An 18,582-nucleotide genomic window follows, 5' to 3' on the forward strand; every position below is an offset into this window, starting at 1 on the left:
TAAGTCTTTTGGCTCCTGTCTCCTGGTCACCTGCTTTTTGCAAGATAAGCTAAGTCCTGATTCCTTATTTTTGTTTATCCGCATTACTGCTGTTTTGTTCCAGCCTGTTACAATGTGATTCCTGATTTTTGCTGGAAGCTCTAGGGGGCTGATATTCTCCCCCCACACCGTTAGTCGGTGTGCGGGTTCTTGGATATTCAGCGTGGATATTTTGGTAGGGTTTTTTGCTGACCGCATAAGTTCTCTTTCTATTTTCTGCTATTAATTAGTGGGCCTCACTTTGCTAAATCTAGTTCATACTTACGTTTGTCTTTTTTTCTTACCTCACCGTTATTATTTGTTGGGGGCTTGTATTATACCTTTGGGGTCCCTTCTCTGGAGGCAAGTGAGGTCTTATTTTCTCTGAAAGGGTTAGTTAGTTCTCCGGCTGGTGCGAGACGTCTAGAATCAACGTAGGTACATTCCCCGGCTACTGTTAGTTGTTGTGTTAGGATCAGATATTCGGTTAGCCTACTTACCACCTCCCTATGAGCTAGATTTTGTGTTTGCGGACTTAGCTGGAAGTTTTGAGATCCTCTACCACTAGGATCACAACAGGAGTGGTTACAACCATATAATGTTACTGAGGTCTGGTCACATGAGCTCTGAGTGTGGACCTGAATGGTTCATGTACTGAAGGTCCTGGAGAGCCTAAGTATTGGGAGTGCTATGTCACTGAACAGCACATGGTGGGGCTTTGGACCTGGTGGCCTGGGGTGTTGGACGAACGTCCTGAATGGCATTCGGGCAGGCCACATGCCTGTGTGTTGGATGGTCCCAGGTTGGATGGATGTCCAGAAGAGCGCACAGTGAGACCGTGGTCCTGGACGGTCTATGTTGGAAGCTCATGTGAGCGGAGTCTTCCAGGAGCACCTGAGAGACCGTGGACCTGGACGGTCTGTGTTGGGGAAGCTACTGTCCTTTTGGTGGCTCTGGACTGACTGATGTGTGCCTGCCAGGCAAGTTGGTGAACCCCGTAAGGCAGCTTTCCCAGGAGAGAGGTGAAAAGAAGTCAGCAGGAGGAGCAGGAGCTCCAGTAAGGTACCATAGACTGCTGGTGCTTATTGTAATAATTATAGGGGATAAATCAGGAGACTCTTTGCGTGGAACAAGACAACTACAGGACACAGTTTTATAAGTGGTAAAGTCTATATTATCACACGGTGATTCAAACAGGTGCAGAGAGAAACTCAAGTCCACAACACTTGGTGCAAATAATAAACGCATCTTAGCAGTCTATAGGAAACTTCAGAGGGAAATGCAATCAAGCAGAAAGTCTATGAAGCACAATTATTCTTGAGGAAACTTGACACAAATAAATCCTTGTCTTAGTCCAAACACAGATAGATATGCTTATAAGGCAGTTCAAATCATATCTTAGCTCAACCAGGGAGGCCTGGTTAACCCCTTCGTGCCATGCGCCGTACTAGTACGGTGCTGCCGGCACTGCATTAGTGCCAGCCGCAGTACTAGTACGGCGCCCCGATCACCGCGGTCTCACGCTGAGCGCCGCGGTGATCGGGTGCGGGTGTCAGCTGTATATGACAGCTGACACCCCGCAGCAATGCCCACGATCGGCGCTGTCGCCGATCGCGGGCATTTAACCCCTCTGATGCCGCTGTCAATAGTGACAGCGGCATAGAGGGGGATCGCGCAGGGACGGGGGCTCCCTGCGCTCTCCCACCGGAGCAGCGCGATGAGATCGCGCTGCTCCGGTGACCTGGAAGGAGTCTCCGGATCCAAGATGGCCGCGGGACTCCTTCCGGGTCATAAGATGACCCTGCTTGCCGGCGTCTGCTGAGAATCCTCATAGCAGGCGCCGGCAAGCCTGTGGAACGTGCCTGTCACATCGGTGATCAGACCGAGTGCTATGCACACGGTCTGATCACCGATCTGTGATGTCCCCTCCTGGGACAAAGTAAAAAAGTAAAAAAAAAATTTTTTCCACATGTGTAAAAAAAAAAAAAAAAAATTCCTAAATAAAGAAAAAAAAAAAAAATATTCCCATAAATAAATTTCTTTATCTAAATAAAAAAAACACCACACAATAAAAGTACACATATTTAGTATCGCCGCGTCCGTAACAACCCCACCTATAAAACTATATCACTAGTTAACCCCTTCAGTGAACACCGTAAAAAAAAAAAAAAAAAAAAAAACGAGGCAAAAAACAACGCTTTATTCTCATACCGCCAAACAAAAAGTGGAATAACACGCGATCAAAAAGACGGATATAAATAACTATGGTACCGCTGAAAACGTCATCTTGTCCTGCAAAAAAAAAGCCGCCATACAGCATCATCAGCAGAAAAATAAAAAAGTTATAGCTCTCAGAATAAAGCGATGCAAAAACAATTATTTTTTATATAAAATAGTTTTTATTGTGTAAAAGCGCCAAAACATAAAAAAATTATATAAATGAGTTATCGCTGTAATCGTACTGACCCGAAGAATAAAACTGCTTTATCCTTTTTACCAAACGCGGAACGGTATAAACGCACCCCCTAAAAGAATTTCAGGAATTGCTGGTTTTTGTTCATTCCGCCTCCCAAAAATCGGAATAAAAAGCGATCAAAAAATGTCATGTACCCGAAAATGGTACCAGCAAAAACGTCAACTCGTCCCGCAAAAAACAAGATCTCACATGACTCTGTGGACCAAAATATGGAAAAATTATAGCTCTCAAAATGTGGTGATGCAAAAACTATTGTTTGCAATAAAAAGCGTCTTTTAGTGTGTGACGGCTGCCAACCATAAAAATCCGCCCAAAAAACGCTATAAAAGTAAATCAAACCCCCCTTCATCACCCCCTTAGTTAGGAAAAATAATGAAATTTTAAAAAATATATTTATTTCCATTTTCCCGTTAGGCTACTTTCACACTAGCGTCGGTACGGGGCCGTCGCGCTGCGTCGGCCCGACATACCGACGCATACTGTGCAAGCGCCGCACAACGGGGGCAGCGGATGCTGTTTTTCCACGCATCCGCTGCCCCATTGTGAGGTGCGGGGAGGTGGGGGCGGAGTTCCAGCCGCGCATGCGCGGTCGGAAATGGTGGACCGTCAGCACATAAAAAGTTACATGTAACGTTTTTTGCTGCCGGCGGTCCGCCACAACACGACGCAACCGTCGCACGACGCTTGCGACGTGTGTCAATACGTCGCTAATGTTAGTCTATGGGGAAAAAACGCATCCTGCAGATGACTTTGCAGGATGCGTTTTTTCGCCAAAACGACGCATTTCGACGTATGCAAAAAAACGCTAGTGTGAAAGTAGCGCTAGGGTTAGGACTAGGGTTAGGGTTGGGGTTAGGGTTTCAGTTAGAATTGGGGAGTTTTCACTGTTTAGGCACATCAGGGGCTCTCCAAACGCGACATGGCGTCCGATCTCAACGCGTTTGTTTGCGTTAAAAACGCATGCGTTTTTATAGAAAAAAAACAGAACACACACTGAAAAGTCACCCACCACCATCAAGGTGATAAAGGGATCCAAACCCTAACCCTACCCCTAAACTCATCCCTAACCGTTTAATGAACATTTTCTGACAGTCATAGTGCCACGTATTTCAGTGCCACGTATTTCAGTGCCACGTATTTCAGTGCCACGTATTTCAGTGCCACGTATTTCAGTGCCACGTATTTCAGTGCCACGATATTTCAGTGCCACGTATTTAAGTGCCACGGTATTTCAGTGAAATACGTGGCACTGAAATATCGTGGCATTTACGTGAAATACGTGGCACTTAAATACGTGGCACTTAAATACGTGGCACTTAAATACGTGGCACTCAAATACGTGGCACTTATATACGTGGCACTTATATACGTGGCACTTATATACGTGGCACTTATATACGTGGCACTTATATACGTGGCACTTATATACGTGGCCACTGAAATATCGTGGCACTTATATACGTATATACGTATATACGTATATAAACGTATTTCAGTGCCACGTATTTCAGTGCCACGTATTTCTGGTTAGGGGTAGGGGTAGGGTTAGGGTTTTTTGGTTTTTTCTTGTTTTCTTGTGTTTTTCTATAAAAACGCATGCGTCTAAAAAAACGCATGCGTTTTACCGCTATTACATGCGTTTTTTCACACATGCGTTTTTTAAAAAAACGCAAGTGTGAAACCAGCCTTACCCTTGGGAAAATAAAAACATGGGGGCTAAAATATAATTTTCGTGGAAAAAAATATATTTTTTATTTTCGCAGCTCTGCGTTATAAACTGTAGTGAAGCACTTGGGGGTTCAAAGTTCTCACAACACATCTAGATAAGTTCCGTGGGGGGTCTAGTTTCCAATATGGGGTCACTTGTGGGGGGTTTCTACTGTTTAGGTACATCAGGGGCTCTGCAAATGCAACATGACACCTGCAGACCAATCCATCTAAGTCTGCATTTCAAACGGCGCTCCTTCCCTTCCGAGCTCTGCCGTGCGCCCAAACAGTGGTTCCCCCCATATATGGGGTATCAGCGTACTCAGGACAAATTGCACAACAACTTTTGTTGTCCAATTTCTCCTGTTACCCTTGGGAAAATAAAAACATGGGGGCTAAAATATAATTTTTGTGGAAAAAAAAATATTTTTTATTTTCACGGCTCTGCGTGATAAACTGTAGTGAAACACTTGTTGGTTCAAAGTTCTCACAACACATCTAGATATGTTCCGTGGGGGGTCTAGTTTCCAATATGGGGTCACTTGTGGGGGGTTTCTACTGTTTAGGTACATCAGGGGCTCTGCAAATGCAACATGACACCTGCAGACCAATCCATCTAAGTCTGCATTTCAAACGGCGCTCCTTCCCTTCCGAGCTCTGCCGTGCGCCCAAACAGTGGTTCCCCCCAATGTATGGGGTATCAGCGTACTCAGGACAAATTGGACAATAACTTTTGTGGTCCAATTTCTCCTGTTACCCTTGGGGGAAAAAAAATTGCGGGCTAAAACATCATTTTGTGGAAAGAAAAAATGATTTTTTGATTTTCACAGCGCTACATTCTAAACTTTAGTGAAACAACTGGGGGTTAAAAGTGCTCACCACACATCTAAATAAGTTCCTTAGGGGGTCTTCTTTCCAAAATGGTGTCACTTGTGGGGGTTTCCACTGTTTAGGCACGTCAGGGGCTCTCCAAACACGACATGGGTTCCGATCTCAATTCCAGCCAATTTTGCATTGAAAAGTCAAATGGCGCTCCTTCCCTTCCGAGCTCTGCCATGCGCCCAAACAGTGGTTTATCCCCATATATGAAGTATCAGCGTACTCAGGACAAATTGCACAACAACTTTTGGGGTCCAATTTATCCTGCTACCCTTGGGAAAATAAAAAATTTGGGGCAAAAAGATCATTTTTTGTGAAAATTAATATTAATTATTTTTTATGGCTCTACATTATAAACTTCTGTGAAGCACTTGGAGGTTCAAAGTGCTCACCACACATCTAGATTAGTTCCTTAGAGGGTCTACTTTCCAAAATGGTGTCACTTCTGGGGGTTTCCACTGTTTAGGCACGTCAGGGGCTCTCCAAACACGACATGGGTCCCGATCTCAATTCCAGCCAATTTTGCATTGAAAAGTCAAATGGCGCTCCTTCCCTTCCGAGCTCTGCCATGCGCCTAAACAGTGGTTTATCCCCATATATGAAGTATCAGCGTACTCAGGACAAATTGCACAACGACTTTTGGGGTCCAATTTATCCTGCTACCCTTGGGAAAATAAAAAATTTGGGGCAAAAAGATCATTTTTTGTGAAAATTAATATTAATTTTTTTTACGGCTCCACATTATAAACTTCTGTGAAGCACTTGGAGGTTCAAAGTGCTCACCACACATCTAGATTAGTTCCTTAGAGGGTCTACTTTCCAAAATGGTGTCACTTGTGGGGGTTTCCACTGTTTAGGCACGTCAGGGGCTCTCCAAACACGACATGGGTTCCGATCTCAATTCCAGCCAATTTTGCATTGAAAAGTCAAATGGCGCTCCTTCCCTTCCGAGCTCTGCCATGTGCCCAATCAATGGTTTACCCCAACATGTGGGGTATCGGCGTACTCAGGACAAATTGTACAACAACATTTTTGGTCAAATTTCTCCTGTTACCCTTGGTAAAATAAAACAAATTGGATCTGAAGTAAAAATTTTGTGAAAAAAAAGTTAAATGTTCAATTTTTTTTAAACATTCCAAAAATTCCTGTGAAGCACCTGAAGGGTTAATAAACTTTTTGAATGTGGTTTAGAGTACCTTGAGGGGTGCAGTTTTTAGAATGGTGTCACTTTTGGACATTTTCTGTCATATTAGACCCCTCAAAGTCATTTCAAGTGTGAGGTGGTCCGTAAAAAAAATGGTTTTGCAAATTTTGTTGCAAAAATGAGAAATCGCTGGTCAACTTTTAACCCTTATAACTCCCTAACAAAAAAAAATTATGTTTCCAAAATTGTGCTGATGTAAAGCAGACATGTGGGAAATGTTGTTTATTAACTATATTATGTGATATAACTCTCTAATTTAAGGGCATAAAAACGAAAAATTTGAAAATTGCTAAATTTTCATAATTTTCGACAAATTTCTGTTTTTTTCACAAATAAATGCAAGTCATATCGAAGAAGTTTTACCACTATAATAAAGTACAATATGTCACGAGAAAACAATCTCAGAATCACCAGGATCCGTTGAAGCGTTTCAGAGTTATGACCTCATAAAGTGACAGTGGTCAGAATTGTAAAAATTGGCCGTGTCACTTAGGTGAAAACAGGCTTTGGGGTGAAGGGGTTAATAGTCTCAGGTTATTGCAGAGCAGAAGCAGCTTACATGTCCAGCAAATGCAGATAAAGTAAACAGGAGCAGCAGATGAAGGAGGATTACTGGAAACTTGTGTATGCAGCAGGAACTCAGAGCAGAGTAGCAGGATCACCACACAGGTTCACAGGAGCAGGTGTATAGCCAGGGAGTAATCAGACGTCAGGAACTGGATGCAAGGCAGAATACTCCAGCACAGACTGAAGGCTGGGGTGGAGTTTTATAGCAGGAAGACACAGTGCACATGAGACCAAAGACACCATCTTGGAAAAGGGCAGTAATGCACAAAAGGTAAAAAATGTTCAGAGCCCTGACACTTATGATACTCTATGAACTGTGCGGTCACCCATGGCAACTGGTCAGATAAGGATCAGCGTGTTTAGTGATGCAAGCTAACGATGTGAAGCCTGATATAAGACTGTTAATCTGTTGTTGGTTTTGGTGGTATATGCTGTATAAAATAAACCCACATAGACTGTTTCAGTGAAAAATGGTGCCCGTGTGCTTGAATCCCGTACCAAGCGAGTATTCCTCTACCTGTTAGTACCTGCTATCTTACACAAGGGATGGAAGGCCTCTCAGATGAGGAGAGGTTGGAAAAGTTGGGCTAGATTAGCTTAGAAAAAAAAACGCTTCAGAGGGGATCTCATTTACATGTATAAATATATGTGTGGCCAGTACAAAACACTGGCACATGACTTGTTCCTTCCAAGGACCGTGCTGAGGACCAGGGGGCATTCATTATGGGTGGAAGAAAGCCGATTCCGCCAGCTAAACAGGAAAGGGTTCTTTAGAGTTAGAGCAGTCAGACTGAGGAATGCTGACCACAAGGGGTAGTAATGGCCGACACTGTAACAGCTCTTAAAAAAGGACTGGACGATTTCCTTGATACACATAACATTGCGGGTTACAGTTAGAGCAGTGACAAAATGTAAAGTTGGTGGAGAAAGGTTGATCTTGATGGACCTAGATCTTTATTAAACCTACGTAAATATATGTAACTTTGTAAATGGGATTTGTGCTCTCTTAGATAAGGATAACAAGTACAAAATCTCTTTTTTCTTCTGGTGGCAATCTATACAATTGTTGTTGGTAGGCTAGCACTTTTTTCCTTTAGTGCACAACATTGGGCATCTTAACTATTCACTGAGGCTTTTGGTGCTGAGAAGGCCCTGATGTCATGACACACACCATGAGGTTGTAACATCACAGTGTGCGTCGCCTAAAGTTCTGACGTTTCCTAAGGCGACGCATCATGACTACACGACGTGTGTTGGAATGTCAGAGGCTTAATTTGAGCTGGAAGAGGACAGATCCAAAGGAAAAAAAGGTCAGATGTAAATAGACAGCAGCTATGGTGGAGGGTCACATGAGCAAAGGGGTGAATATTATTATTTTAATTTATGGTATGATTGTTATGATCTTGGGTCTCAGGAGGTCCCCAATAATAAGCAATATTCGATTTGCATTGGAAAACTTAAATGTAAATTAAATTTCCTGTTCAAATTCAAGCGAACTGCCAAATTCAAATCAATATTACAAATATACCATTAACAACAGGAGATAATGGAATCTCCTTCATCTTTATTTGTCATAGATTATGCCCAATACATTCACTCAGAGAAGTCTGACTGTTTCATGACTCTGGTTTCTTATCTCTGATGTTTTTATTATTTATTTAAAGGCCTTCAGCTCGATCTAGGTCCAGGGCTACTTGATGGATGAATGATCTGTAGGAAGTTCGATCTTGTGCAAGCCTAGATTAGATGCACTGTCATATTGATAGTATCAAGCCATCAACATGTTGGACTTTCTGTTTGTCTTGTTCCTTATATGTTAACGACCATGATCTCCTTCTTCAGTGATTTCTCTCCTCATATGATGTGTCCAAAGTAGGGAAGGCATATCTAGCTGGTGTAAAATAAATGTCTGACCTGAAGGAATATGGCTGCCACAATAATCATCCACAGAAAATAATATAAATACAGAAAATGAGAAAAGAATGTGTATTACTGTCTGATTTTAATAAGTAAAAGCAAAATGAAGTAAAAATTATACATTCCCATACAAAAAGTGGGTCTCTTACTTTGGATTTCTGGATATTTCATCATTAGTAGAAGGCCCCATTTCAGCGTGATTGAGGTTGACTCCAACGCAGCGTCAAAGAGATCCGTAATCAGGGCTGTTAGGTTTTCATTGGTGAAGTATAATTTAGGATTTGGCTTTTCCTAATGTAGAGAATACATGAAAAACATGTTCTTTGAGAAGCCACTTTGAACTGCTGCTCTAGCAAGAATCCAAACTGAAGCATTAGGCCAGGATCACACATGCGAGAAGCACGGCAGAGTCTCGCATGTTAATACCCGCCACTGCCTCCAGCATTCAGGAGCAGAGCGTGCTGCTGCATGTATTGCTATGCGGCTACACATTCCGAACCGAGTGCCGGCAGCAGTGCTTGGTGTTAACATGCGAGACTCGGCCATGTTTCTCGGATGTGTGATGCTGGCCTTAGTTACAAACAAGGATCACGGAGGAGGGCAGAAGAGAAGCTAATAATATATTGTTTGCTTATGGATTCTTGCTAAAGCAGCAGATCTGAGCAGCTTCTAAAGAGCATGAACTTGGTAGTTAAAACAACAAACCACACTTTTAGCATTGCTTTATACTCTAAGCGTTATAGCTCTGTGATAAAATGTTTTTGTTTATGACACTTTTCCCACTATTCTACAATATATTTTATCAGATGTGCTGGGCATATCCATTTGCTCCTATTCACTAGATCTATCTATCTTTCATGTGCTGTGAATAAGGCCGTGTAATAAGACTGAAGCATTCGTAGCATTTTGCAGTGTCACACCCTGGCATAGTGCTGATTTGTCAACTATATGGTATGTCTGATTCATTGGTGCCTGAGTAGTTTTTAACTCTATCCATCATCTATCTATTAGAATAAAAAAAATGGTGCAGCACCAGCAACAGCTAAAAATAGAAATATTGGGTGCAAAGTCCCCCAGGCAAATCCAAACCTTAATAATATTCAAGAAAATAGAGGCAGCATTCCAAGGTCAAAAACTATAAATGGTTTATTGACCCATTGTGATGGCGACATTTCATTCCAAAGTGTGGAACTTTCTCAAACCAAGTGCTTGAGAAAGTTCCCAAGCCAAGGGCGTGAAAAAAGTTCCGCACTTGGAATGAAATGTCGCCATCACAATGGGTCAATAAACCATTTTTGAACTTGGAGAGCTGCCTCTATTTGCTTGAAAATTATCATCATTTAGTATTGTCTGTGAGGCTTTACACCAACTGCCACCATTTTTTGCTGTTGCTGGTGCTGCACCATTTTTTTATTCTTCTATCTATCTAGTTATAATGAAACATTTTGAAATTCAAATTTGCCATCTTTGACAATTTTTTCCCCACAAATTTAGGTTTCCAAGCCAATTGAATGGGCGTGAAAAAGAAAGAGAGAAAACAGAGAGAGCAAGAGAGAAAAGAGAAAGAGAGGTAGAAAGAGTAAAAAGGTGGGTGAGGGGGAGATTGAGCCAAAGATTTTGCATTGCAAAAATGTAAAGAAATGTGTGGATACTTGAATACATCAATCAATTACACTCTGACGCCACCTTTCGTATCTCTGTGTCGCTATTGATACAATTGGTACAACTAAGTGCAGGTGCAGACGACGGTATTTTCTCTCGTCCTAGAGAGTTTGGCCAATTACGCGAATCACATTCTGATCAGAGTTTTAGCAGAGTGTGGTCATAGTGTGATCCGATTTTCTTGGATGAGAAGAAAATGGAGATAAAAAATTCTCCATCTTCTCCATTCTGTCAGTTCATGGAAATCAGACTGCATTCAGATGTCATTCAAGTGTGGTCCTTTGTTTTCCATGGACTAATTGACTTGCATGGCCAACTGTGATCCAAATATTGGGTCAACCTCAGGCTTTCTTTGATTTTTTGCTCGGACCTGCACTCTCTGAGAATGAAATTTGACATGGGAATGGTTCCAAAAACTAACATTGATCCACGTGTGATCCAATGTTTTGTAGGATCGCGCTCAGATCAATAATACGATCGTCTACTTGTTTTTCAGCTGCAGTGTCTTTTCCTGTACCTAGGCTGGAAGAGCTGTGCACTCTGACCTGCCAATGCCTACTCTGTAAACGCAGAAAATAGCGCTCATCTTTTATACTGGCCGTCTTAGTCTCCCATGATTGGATGTGTTACAGAATGTTATGGGATAGCTACAGGACTAAAAGGGAATCTCCATCAGGTTAGCACAAACTTTTTGTTAATATTTCTGTTTTATTCTGAGAAAGACCCTATCGCGCTTCTCGGCTTTCTAATAGAGATGAGCGAATATTTCAATGTTCAGTTCGGTCACGATCCGCAAATTTGCAATATTCGCCGATTTAATCGCCGAGTACAGCCAAACATACACAGCACACGAAATGGTGTTTCCCAAGCTATGTGACAGCGTGGCAAACACGAGTAGCGCTTCTGATCAGCAGTGAAATCATCCCCACCGGTCAGAGAGCCGCAGTTCCCAGGCTGTCAGAAGACAGTATGAGCGCTCAGCTGTGATCGGAGGTGTAAAGCTTACCTCCGGTCACTGGTGTCAGCTGATGGGACTACAGTTCCCATCAATTAACACCTGCAGCCGCTGATAACAGTGAGATAAGGAGCAGCGGATAGGAGTATTCTTCAACTTCTCCTGCTCTGTAAATAAATAATTAAAGGAATAAAAAAAACGGCATGGGTTCCCCTGTATTTTTGATAAGCAGCCAGGCAAAATTCACAAGTGTGGGCTGCAACCCTCAGCTCTCAGCTTCAGCAAGGCTGGTTATTAAGTATAGAGGAGTCCCCATGCTGTATTTTTATTTAATTAAAAAAGACAGTACGAATTTTGACAAACAGCCTTGCTGAAGCCCACAGCTGGGGCTGATATTCTCAGGCTGGTAAGAGGCCATGGATATTGGCCCCCCCAACCTAAAAATAGCATCTCGCAGCTGTCCTGAAAAGGCACATCTATTAGATGCACCAATTCTGGCACTTTGCCCAGCTCTTCCCACTTGCCCTGTAGTGGTGGCAAGTGGGGTTCATATTTGTGGGGTTGATGTAACCTTTGTATTGTCAGGTGACATCAGGCCCAGGGATTAGTGATGGAGAAGTGTCTATAAGACCCCTATCCATTACTATTACTATAGTTGTATGGTAATTGAACATGAACCAACATATTTGGAACACCCACTGGTGCCCTCCCAGGGCTCAGATGCCAAACTTATTGCAGGAAACAAGGACAACTCCCATACTAAATGAAACCTATAGAGAAACGGAGTATGATGCCCCCAAATAATAACTGATCAAAATACCGCAACTAGTGAAAAAATATATAAACTTTATTACACAATGCAAAAACACGTATAAAAACTCAATGGAAGTGATAGGAAAATGATGATGACACAACAAATGGAAGCAGCAGTACCATACAATTATAGTACTTGCACTATGTAGCAAAAAAAGGGGGGCATTGTTCATAAAGTGCACACCATAAAGTACAAGTGCCTATGTGGCATATTGCACTACCAGTCTCCTAGTGAATCTGGAGACATAGCAATGCCTAATTAAAGGCTAAGTCACAGTTAAACCGGTATATAGACTTCTACAATAAGGTGCGGAGTGCTTAAAAAGAATCCTAACCATAGTGCTTACCCATGTGGATATGGTAACTGCTGGGTCCGTGGCCCCGACGCACGTTTCGCTATAATAGCTTCCTCGGGAGGCTTGTGTGACAAAGCTCTTCCTACTTGCCCTCTAGGGGTGGCAAGTGGGGTTCATATTTGTGGGGTTGATGTAACCTTTGTATTGTCAGGTGACATCAAGCCCAGGGATTAGTGATGGAGAAGTGTCTATAAGACCCCTATCCATTACTATTCCTGTAGTTGTATGGTAAATAAAAACATGGCCAGAGTAAAGTCCTTTATTAGAAATAAGACTAAACACAGTTTTCCATTTTATTTAATAAAAACAAACACAGTTATACTCACAGAACACCTAATTCCACTGAAGCCCTCGTTCTCCTGTAATAAAACAAAATTAAAAAAACAACAATATATCATACCTGTCTGTCACTCTGTCCCATGCTGTAATACTTGTTTGGGGGATTAATAGTTTTCAAACTGGACAGTGTCAAGATGCGACCATCCAGGCTGAGAACCACTGGTGAATGAGCTGCTGCAAGCTCAGCGGTGATGTCATCAAGATTACCTTTGGTCACTGAGGCTGTGTTTCAAGCAGGGCTGAACTGCAGTGACCTCAGCACCATGGGAAAATGTCAGTGATCAGGTCACTGCAGTTCAAGCTCAGTGACATCACAGAAGAACATCGTGAGAACCAGCAGGCAAAACTCACAACTGGGGGCTGCAACACTCAGCTGTCAGTGTTAGCAAGGTTGGATATCAAAAATAGAGGGGTCACCATGCTGTTTGTTAAATTATTTAGATAAATAATTTAAAAAAAACAGCGGGAGGTCTTCTTCATGTTTGACAATCAGCCTTGCTAAAGCTGACAGCTGGGGGCTGGTATTCTCAGGCTGGTAAGCGGCCATGGATATTGACCCCCCAGCCAAAAAACAGCAGTCTGCAGCCCCTAGGTTAGTAGTAGAAGCCTGCAGCCCCATAGTCACATTGTATAAAAACAGACGCACCAAGAAAAAAGTCATTTAATTGAAAAAATGACTGACTTCTTTAATATTCTTAGTTAAACCATACTTACAAAATTGCCTAATTTCACTGAAACCCTCTTACTCCTGTAATAAAGCTAAAATAAAAAAACAACAATACACCATACCTGTCTGTCATTCTGTCCCATGTCGTAATCCATGTCTGGGGAGAAATAGTTTTCAGCCTAGAAGGTGCCAATATGTGACCGTCCAGGATGAGAACCACTGATAACTGAACTCCTGCAAGTGCAGCCTCAGTGACTCTGAGTGACATCACTGAGGCTGCGTTCCCAACTGGGCTGAACTACGGTGACCTCGATGAGATCCCCGCTAGCACCGCGAGAAAGTCGCACTGTGCAGAGGCGAGTTCACTGCAATGAAATTCTCCCTGTGAACTCGTCTCTGCACAGTGCTACTTTCACATGGTGCTAGCGTCAATGTGGGCTTTTTGAGGATGGGTGTGATCAAGTAATGTTTGAAGAATGAGGGAAAGAAACTAGTTATTGGTGACAGGTTATAGAGATGGTTTAGGGTTGGGATCAAGACAGCGGTGAGTTTTTGGATGAGGAGGGACGGGATTGGGTCAAGTACACAGGTGTGAGATGTGATCTGGAGAGTAGAGAGGAAAATTGATATTCCGTAGTGACGAAGAAGTTGGTTTTGGAGAAGTAGGACTGAGTACTTATTGGGAGGAGCTGAGGGGACTTTAGGCTAAAGCTTTGTCTGATGGTATCAATCTTCTGCTCGAAGAATGAGGCAAAGTCTTCAGCTGATAAGAAAAGAGAGTGATGAGTTGTTTGGGGATTGAGCAGAAAATAGAAAGTATTGAAAATCTGTTTAGGGATGTGAGAAAGGGAGAATATGAAAGATGAGAAGTGGGTTTGTTTTCCTGCAGTGAGTGTGGTTTTAAAAGTATTTAGGTACTGTTTGAATGTGATGAAATGCTCTTTGGAATGGGATGTTTTCCATCTCAGCAACCCTGGAAGCCCGCTTCAGGTTGATATGCCATAACTGCCTTTTGATTGTACAAGTTTTGGTATGTATGAGGGGGTCGACTGATTTGAAAACTGCAGCTGTTGTGGTGTTATATAAAGTGGCAACAGCATCTGCATTGTGTAAGGAACTTATATTTGCAAGAGGGAGAAGGGATTCAGAGAGTGAGTGTAGATCAATGTGTTTGAGTTTTCTGCGAGGGTGTACAAGTTTGTGAAGTGGGGATTTTGCACCTGCAGCAGAAAGGGAAGGGTATGCAAGTAGGTTGTGGTCAGATAGAAGGAGAGGTGAGTTAGAGAAGTTTGACACAAAACAAAGACAGGGGAAAATGAGGTCCAGTGTGTGACCCTCGTTGTGAGTGACTGTGGAAGAACATTGAACGAGGCCGAAGGAGGAAGCAATAGATAAAAGCTTACAGACAGCTGGGTGGGATGTGTCAATGGGGATGTTGAATTACAAGTTGCCAATGAAGGCAACTGATCCCTAAGAAAAGAGGGTTAAAAATTAACTTTTAATTAGAGATGAGCGAGTATTTCAATGTTCAGTTAGGGTTACGATTGCCGAATTTGCAATAATCGCCGATTAATTCGTAGAATATTCACCGAACATAACCAGACGCCATTCAGGTCAATGGGAGGCAAAAACGAAAACATGCACAACACCTTTTAATGGCCCCAAATGCGGCCAAAACACATCAAATGAGGGACAGACACCAGGAAAGTGGCCCCAATTCACCCACAGTACAAATTGTTGCATAGCACTTCCGCAATCAGCCAGGCATGAGGTATCGGGGTCTGGAATAGCATTTACAGCTTTCAATTGAATGTCACAGTAAGACGAGGTGGGTGAAGGATCAGTGTAAGCCTTATTTGCTGAAAGTCCTTTTACCAAATGCAGCACCTCTACCTGCTTTTATGCTGAGCCACACTCAGGTGGCATAAATATCAGTTTTGTAGACTACCATTATAAGAAAAATTTAAGGATAGTAACAATGGTAATTGAGTCCAAGGAAGAGGAGACCTGATGGTCTCGGAGGCCTACTGCTTCAGGAAATACGCATGATGGAGACCTATCCAGGAGTGTTCACATTTCCAAAAATTATTGGCAGACACCATCAAAGTGGCATCAATTTCACCACAGTAGAAAAAGTATAATAGGCCTACCACTTCAGTCCAGGAGATGGAAACCCAACCTGGAGTGTTCAGATTTAATCAAATGAGGGCCTTACACCACAGAAGTGGCATCAAATTCAGTAGAGTAGAAATAATATAATGGAGATAAATAGGTCTTCCAACCAACCAGGAGTGTTTACATTTCCAAAAATTACTGGCAGACACCACAAAAGTGACATCAATTTCAACACAGTATAGATAGTATAATAGGGACGACAGGTCTTCCACTACACCTAATCCAACAGATGGACATCCAACCAGGTGTGTGCACATTTTAAAAACTGATGGCCTGACACCACCTAAGTGGAATAACTGTCACAAGAATAGAAATAGTATAATTGGGACTGAGATGTCTTCCACTACAGCTAACCCAGCAGATGTAAACCAACCATGATTGTTCACATTGCCACAAATTTATGTTAACATCAGCAGCTGCCACAGGAGGCACAGATGCCACACTAAAGATATCACAGAGTGCAGTTACGTGGCATTAATGCATCACACTAAAAAATGCAATATCACCTAGTCTGTACAGTCTGCGATTGGGGTGCAAAAATCCTTGGAGATTCACGACTTGTACACCTTGATGAAAGTTAGGCAGTCTACAATTTCAGGGGACAGCTGGCTGCGCTTATCCGTCAGGACACCACTAGCAGCGATGAAGGCACATTCTGAGAGAATTCTGGCTGCAGGGCACAATAAAACCTCGAAGGCATGCGAGTTCATGCCTCTCATCCATTTTAGAAGACCAAAATGTGAAAGGGTCCAAACCCTCCCTGATGGTATTAATATTCAGTTCTAGATACTCTTGCACGATCCTCTCCATTAGTTCACCACTTGCTGCTACTGTTTTGGCGTTGACAAATTGATGTGCCAGAGGTTGGAAGTCTGGAGCTGTGATGCGTACTGTGTGCTTCAATGCTGTCTTTGGGAAAAGCTCTCTTAAGGTTGTATAAAAGGGTGTTTCGATACTCCAGCATTCACTGGTTGCTCTCTAAGGTAGGAATTATCTGGCAAAATTTGGTTTTATAGCGTGGATCTAATAAAGTGGTAACCCAGTAGTCAGCATAATTCCTAATCATAACTATACGGTTATCATGTTGCAGATAGTGCATCAAGAAGGCACTCATATGTTGAGCTCTACCTTGAGGTCCTAGCCCATGCTGTGTTGATGGCTAGGGAACAATGAGGCTCATTTCCTCCGTCTCCTCTCGCCAACCATGAACAACAGAAAGGGGAGGATTATCCACTTAATCTGACAGTTGCTCACCCATCACCTCTTCTTCCTCCATTTGTTCCTCGGATCTTGCACTTTCGATAACAGTTTGTCTGTTATTACCAGCCCCCCGAGATCACAGTAATCCCCCCTCCCTTGGCACCCGCCTGTGTGACTACAGTCTTGAAATTAGAGACAATATTATCCCTTCTGCATCCTCCTCTGCTTCCTCATCTTCTTCTGGGACTACCATCTCGTCCCGCAGGCTATTCATAGTCTGCTCCAGCATATAGATGACCAGAATAGTGATGTTGATGACTGCATCGTCAGCACTAAACATCTTAGTAGCCATTTTGAAACTGTGCAGAATGTTGCAGAGGTCCTTAATCTGTGCTCACTCTGTAAATGTGATATGCGCCACATTCGTGCTGCGTTGGCCCAGGCTATACGACATGACATAATGCATCAGGGCTCGTTGCTGCTGCCACAGTCACTGCAAAATATGCAGAGTAGAATTCCACCATCTCAGCACATCACATATCAGCCTGTTAATTGGCATGGAGAAATATCTCTGTATTGATGCAAGTCGATGACCAAAGGGGTGTGAACGGTGGAATTGAGCACACAGCTTACGTGCTTTCTGGAGGAGCTCACCCAGGCCAGGATAGTGATGGAGAAAAAGCTGTACCACCAGGTTGAGCACGTGAGCCATGCAAGGCACGTGTGTGAGCTTGTCTCACGATAGGGCCGCCCAGGTTAGCACCGTTATCTAACACGGCCTTCACTGAATGCAGGCTCAGCAGAGACAGCAATTGATCAAACTCAGCCTGGAGAGCTGTCCACATTTCTTCAACTGTATGACTGTAATCTCCAAGGCATATCAATTTTAATAATCCCTAAAAAAAAATTATCAATTTTAATCTATTTAATAATAGATCTGTGCTGAAATAACGTTTATCTCCATTTTTTTTTCTTTCCCGCATTTACAGAGGGGCGATGCAGTTTCTCAGCCTATCAGCAGTGCGCACACACACAGCAATGTGCATGTGATGCAGACAAGCAAGGGCATGTGTCATTGGCTGTGTATGCACTGTTTGCCAGGCAGGTCTGAGCCAGCGCTGTGCAAGTGTTAGTCACAGCGTTTGGTGTAATCTAGCTCAGCTAATCCTTTTGGGCTAGTAGCAATGTCTGATAGTCATCTGAGTAGTCCGCCTGTGAAGCTAGCTACACCGCCTGTGTATCTCAATTTTTACGGCATCTAACCCAGTAAATCATTTTGAGGTTTTGGGCTTAGCAGCAGTGTCTGCACGTCAGCAGAGTAGCCCGCCTGTAAAGCTAGCTACACCGCCTGTGTATCTCTATTTTCACTGCATCTAATCCAGTTGATAGTTTGGGGCCTAGTAGCATTGTCTGCACGTCAGCAGAGTAGCCCGCCTGTAAAGCTAGCTACACTGCCTGTGTATCTCTATTTTCACTGCATCTAATCCAGTTGATAGTTTGGGGCCTAGTAGCATTGTCTGCACGTCAGCAGAGTAGCCCGCCTGTAAAGCTAGCTACACTGCCTGTGTATCTCTATTTTCACTGCATCTAATCCAGTTGATAGTTTTGGGCCTAGTAGCATTGTCTGCACGTCAGCAGAGTAGCCCG

General features: G+C 42.9%; 1 protein-coding gene across 2 annotated transcripts in view; it reads right to left on the minus strand.

Moving 5' to 3' along the window:
- The window catches only part of LOC143808681 (cytochrome P450 2K1-like), a 170,553-nt gene that overhangs the window by 22,168 nt on the left and 129,803 nt on the right, over window positions 1-18,582 (minus strand). For both annotated transcript variants that reach the window (XM_077291588.1, XM_077291587.1), the window contains exon 7: window positions 8,918-9,059. In XM_077291588.1, coding sequence (XP_077147703.1) covers window positions 8,918-9,059 — 142 coding nt within the window. The remainder of the gene's footprint in view (window positions 1-8,917; window positions 9,060-18,582) is intronic.

This window comes from Ranitomeya variabilis, chromosome 2, assembly GCF_051348905.1.
Source record: "Ranitomeya variabilis isolate aRanVar5 chromosome 2, aRanVar5.hap1, whole genome shotgun sequence".
Taxonomy (NCBI): domain Eukaryota; kingdom Metazoa; phylum Chordata; class Amphibia; order Anura; family Dendrobatidae; genus Ranitomeya; species Ranitomeya variabilis.